This window comes from Macaca mulatta, chromosome 8 (genome assembly GCF_049350105.2).
Source record: "Macaca mulatta isolate MMU2019108-1 chromosome 8, T2T-MMU8v2.0, whole genome shotgun sequence".
NCBI classification, from domain to species: domain Eukaryota; kingdom Metazoa; phylum Chordata; class Mammalia; order Primates; family Cercopithecidae; genus Macaca; species Macaca mulatta.
Genome location: NC_133413.1, coordinates 101414479 through 101419941, shown reverse-complemented (window position 1 = coordinate 101419941; position 5463 = coordinate 101414479). Strand labels below are relative to the sequence as shown.

At 30.2% G+C, this 5463-nt stretch overlaps 1 protein-coding gene across 1 annotated transcript in view; it reads right to left on the bottom strand.

Moving 5' to 3' along the window:
• Positions 1 to 1032: 1032 nt before the first annotated feature.
• NECAB1 (N-terminal EF-hand calcium binding protein 1) overlaps positions 1033 to 5463 on the bottom strand; it is a 173511-nt gene continuing 169080 nt past the window's right edge. The window contains exon 13 of the mRNA XM_001085626.5: positions 1033 to 3397. Within this exon, the coding sequence (XP_001085626.3) occupies positions 3369 to 3397 (29 nt within the window). The 3' untranslated portion in view covers positions 1033 to 3368. The remainder of the gene's footprint in view (positions 3398 to 5463) is intronic.

The following is a 5463-nucleotide window of genomic DNA, read 5'->3' as shown; positions in this document are numbered from 1 at the left end:
TTCTCTAAAAATGAGAAAGAGCTATTTTAAACTATAAAGAATTTTCTAATCAGTTTCAGCCTTGCAGGAGGTTTCCTGCATAAATTGGGAAGTTACACTGGAAAGTAGGAATTTGGTTAGTGAAGTGGGAAGACTGTATATTTATAATTTGCGTACTACTTGCAATTTTTTGTTTTTCATCACTTGTAATAATGGAATGGAAATGTAAGCTGTAAAGACTCTCAAATATAAAATATTTGCTACAGTGTATATATGGTACATAATTTCTTGTTGCTTTTAAAGTTGCTTTTGTTGTTCTGCTTCCCACTGATTTCATACCAGCTCATGAATGGATCATTACAGTCTCTTCAGAGGCTTAGAATGATTCGGAATGTTCAATGCATAGTTCTCAATGACAGGAGGGAGAATTTTTAATGGGTATTTCTTTTCAGATATATGATTGGTCTCTAGGTTTTTGATAATAATATGGTCTTAAATTCATAATTAATAGCAGAGATTGATAATTTGGAAACAATGGTAGTGAATGAAACTGAAGTTGAAAAACAGCTGCTACTTATGTCACTAATCAGACCATATGAATAGCAGAAGTTGAGCAATTTCAAAGTAAAACTGATATTTTTTTCCAAAAGAATTTGGACATTTGAAAATAATTGACGTACATTAAGTTTTAATTCTATAATTTCTTATAACATATATGGATGAAGAATTTTTGAGTTTAAGCTTTTAATTCCTAGAAATTTTATACATTAAATCTCCTGCAATTTGTCACTCTGGATGTTACTGTTGTTAAAAAAAAAAAAAAAAAAAAAAGGATTTCTTCCAGAAAAATCTGCTGATATATAGGTAAGTGTAAACTCTCCCTAATTCTATTTCTCATATCCCTAGGTCTATTGGCAAAAAGTTTGTTTCACTGAATTTTGAACTTCTAAAACCAGTACTTTTTTTTTTCCCTGCTGATTTTTGAGCTTGTTTCCCAGATTCAAGCTTGTATTCCATGTTACGTTTCCTATCTTGGTCTTTTGGTGACCTCTCTTTTTTTTTTTTTTTTTTTTTTTTTTACTACTTTGTTCTTTAGGAAAATGGGTTTTCAAATAGAAAAAAAAATCTTTGTTAACTATAAACTTATTGTTTACTTTAAAATGAGATATTTATACTTAGGTCTCAGTTTTTTCTTTATTCTTTTTCTTTTTTTTTTTTTTTTTGGCCCTACTTTCCTTTTCCACTATAGGTTTCAGTATATACTTGTATGTGAATACACATGCACACAGTTCACATACATACAACTCTCACAAACATACACAAAATATATGTATAATTTGTATAAGAGCTGGGGTCAGAATGACCATATAATTAATTGGTTTGCTTTATTATTTGCCCATTCTCAAGTCATTTTAATTCTTGTTTCAGAATATGATAGACCTTATTCCAATTTGGAATCTGCAGACCCTTTCCATTCAGTACTGTTACTGAAAACAGAACCCTTTTAACAAGTAATACTACCATGCTACTTTGGAAACTGCCTAGTACCCAAAAGATTTGATATGCTTTTTGAATTGGATACTTAAATGGACCAACCAAAGCAATGTTTTGATTGGCTATAATTTGTATTTTTGAAACCACTTAAAACAAACATTCCTCAAGAAGAGTTTGTATGTCAAAAGTCCTTTAGGTTTTAAAGTCTTTTGATCTTTTCTTACTATATACAATCAGTCTGCAGAGACTGTTTTGTTATGTGTCTATTTGCCTTTGTACATATGTATAGCTTGTTTGAATAATCATTGTATATCTCCATTAATGTTGTTCTTTGCTTTGTATATAAATTAAAAGAGTTGACCCAGGTGTTGTTACACAGTGTCTGTCATCCTTAGAGTTGACCAGAGGCACACAAACACACACACAAACACACACACGCACACACACACACACACACACGTGTATATGTGTAATATATCAAAATTTACTACTTATTTCTAATAGAACTATGAAAGGATTTTAAAATTTTATTTATATTGGATGAGAACTAAGAGTATACAAAGGTATTGGTAAAAGTTGCTGTTTCATGAATTAGTTTGAGAAAATATTTTAGGTCAAATTTATATTTAAGAAATAAAATTTTATTAGTTCAATCTTCCTTTTTTCCTGAGTTTTTCAAAGGGGGAAAAACTGGAAAATTTTACCTTATATTTTTCCCCAAAGACTTATAGTTTCAAAGGAATTTATACTAGAAAATAACATGGCTATACATTTTTATATGTATTGTATTTTCATCAGCAGGGTTTATAACCAGGACAGATTTTTATTATTAAAAATATTTAATTTCTGAGCTTGTTGAGCAGAGTATAGATAGTATACTATCTGTAGATAGTTCTATAGGTAGATAGTTTTAGTCATTCTAGTGTTGAAATTGGAAAACAGATGTCTTCTGTCTAGTCTCTTCCCTACTATTTTATGACTTCCGTAAGGTTTTGTGCTTGTTTTATATTTCTTATTTATTCATTTGGGTTAAAAGTTTATTTTTCAAGTATTTTCAAATCATTGTTTACATGCAAATATGTATTTTTCATAAGAAAAGTTAGCTGTCTGTCACATAGCAAAACTATATGCCGTAAAACTTGAACCACATTTTCCCAAAGCAATAGTCTCTTCTTTCTTGATATATTTAACTTACATAACAAGGAATTATGATGCTAATAAATGACACAATGTTGCTGTATTACTAAATGGTACTCTAACTTATCACAGAATTGTTCACTTTTGAAAAACCAGTCTATAACCTGATACATGGATAGAGAGTCTATAGGTTACAGCCAAGGTTGTTTGATGCCTATATACTAACTTTTTAACTAATGCAAAGATAATAGTCATAGGGCTGTGAGTTGGGTTGGGTATGGAGTAGACATTGTTGGAAGAATAAACTTCACTCACAGAAAATCTGTTAAAAATCACAAACGCTGATTTAACCCTTTACAGTATACGACAGTTTACAAAATCTGCCCTATGAAGTAATACTCTAAAAGTTTCCACTTTATTTTTTCTTTATCATAACAAATTCATTTTCACAATATTATTCCTTTATGTGTATGCTTTTTTCCACATATTAGGAATTTGTCACTAAAAGGTTTTAGGTTAGTTACAGTGTAGCAAAGCATTTAGCATTAAATACTGAGAATATTAGTGAACTTTGAAAATTGAGCTAAAATTCACATGAATCATAAAATTATAGAATAAGTTTTAAAAGAGTGCACTTAGTAAATATACCAAACAAAAATGTACAGTAGATTAACAACCACAGATAATTTTCTAATTGACATTTTAGATAAGAACACCTGTTTTGCACTTGGAACCATAAGGAAAATGTCTAGGAACATCTAGTTGTTGTTCAGGATCCACCATGAAGCTGAAAAGAGAAAAACATTTTCTAAAATAATGAAAATAACTTACAGGGCAAAGAACGTTCAAGGTGCAAATTATATCTAAAGAGACCATTCCCCTTACCTTTAGTCTGCATAATAACTTATCTTTCTAGTCACCATTTCCTGACTGTTTGAGGCAAGATTGAACTCTTCTTATGCACTTATTTGTACCATATCTTTTGGCACTTTGTTGCAGTCTAAAATTTTTTGTTCTAGGTGAATAGAACTTGTTTTGGCAGCAAAATTATAAATGCCCTGAAGCTAAAATCATGCTATTGTTCTTATTAGAATCTGCCCAACACTGGTAGTAGTTAGGCCATATATATATATATATATATATATATGGTATTTATACCCAGTATGAAATCCTATATGTAGAAATACCATGTATTTTTATATATAGTATACATATATGCACATGTATTTATATATTGTATGTATATACATAAATATACATATACATACATATAATATGTATACATATGTATATACATATACTATAATATATACATATAATATGTGATATGTACATCTATAACAATATACATATATGTACACATATATGATATACATATATGTATTTATAAATATGTATCATATGTATAATATACATATAAATACATGTGTAATTATACATATATTTATACATATGTGATATTTATAAATACCATATATTTATACATATAGGATCTCATAAATATTGGGTATAAGCAAGTAGATAGGTTATAAATAATATTTTAGTATATCTGTATGTTAAAATTATAAATGTTTATCCCAGTGAATATAGATATCCCGAAAACAAACCAATGGCAAAGATGTATGATTGGTGGAACGCTATGAGAAACAGATAAATGGAAGGGATTGAAATTTGCTTTCAAAGCTTTTCAAGTAATTTGCTGGAAATAGGATCTTTTTTTTGTATCCTGTTTTCTCATAGCCATAGGCTTTTCTCTTATTGCCAAGGGACATTCTGCTCCACAGACCAAGTTGATATACTGTTTTTGTCTGGGTGGTTTATGATGGCTAACGGATCTGGGCTGCCATATTCCAGTATGCTTCATTTGAAGGATTTTATATTTGAGAGGTCATTGGAATGTATTATAGTGTATATTTTCATATCTGGATGCAGTCTGTCTTAGTTGCTTAATTTCTTTAGATGTATCTTAGGTAAACCACTTAGTAGTCTTAACCATAAAAAGCAATCTTACCAGAAATCATAATTTGTAAGTTAAATTAGAAATACAAACCTACTCATACTGCGTTTTTAAATGTAATATCTGCCTTTTTTCTTTCAGATTTTAATTTTAGGTATAAATATGTGCAGCTAATACATTTTTAATTATTTATTTATTTTGAGACAGAGTCTTGCTCTGTCACCCAGGCCGGAGTGCACTGGCACGAATTCAGTTCACTGCAAATTTTGCCTCCCAGGTTCAAGTGATTCTCCTGATTAAGCCTCCCAAGTAGCTGGGATTACAGGTATGCACCACCACGCCTGGCTAATTTTTTGTATTTTTTAGTAGAGACAAGATTTCACCATATTGGCCACTAGTCTCGATCTCCTGTCCTCTGGTGATCTGTCCACCTTCACCTCCCAAAGTGCTGGGATTACAGGCATGAGCCACAGCACCCAGCTAATTATTATTATTTTTTAATCTTCATAACCATTATAACACAAAATGCACAAAACTGGTTTTTAAAAATAGTATTATAAGTTATATGGCCATTAAAACCCACAAATAATATTTATATGCTAACTTCAACTTACTGGAATAGGCCTGCTGTCACAGTGATAAAACTTTAAAATAGGGTAGGATGTCCCAATAAATGTTAAAATGTTGTAGGTTTTAAAATTGTGTCAGAAATCATGCCTACCTTTTCCTCTTGTTCTACGAAATTCCAGTAATCATTGTTGAAATTAAATGTAATATGAGATTAATACAAAATAGGGCAGCAATTAAAAGGCATTAAATTGTGTTGAACCTGGCTGGATTCACAGAACAAGAATTGATCCAGTTTTATCTGTAGTCAGTTTTTCTTTCTAAATTAG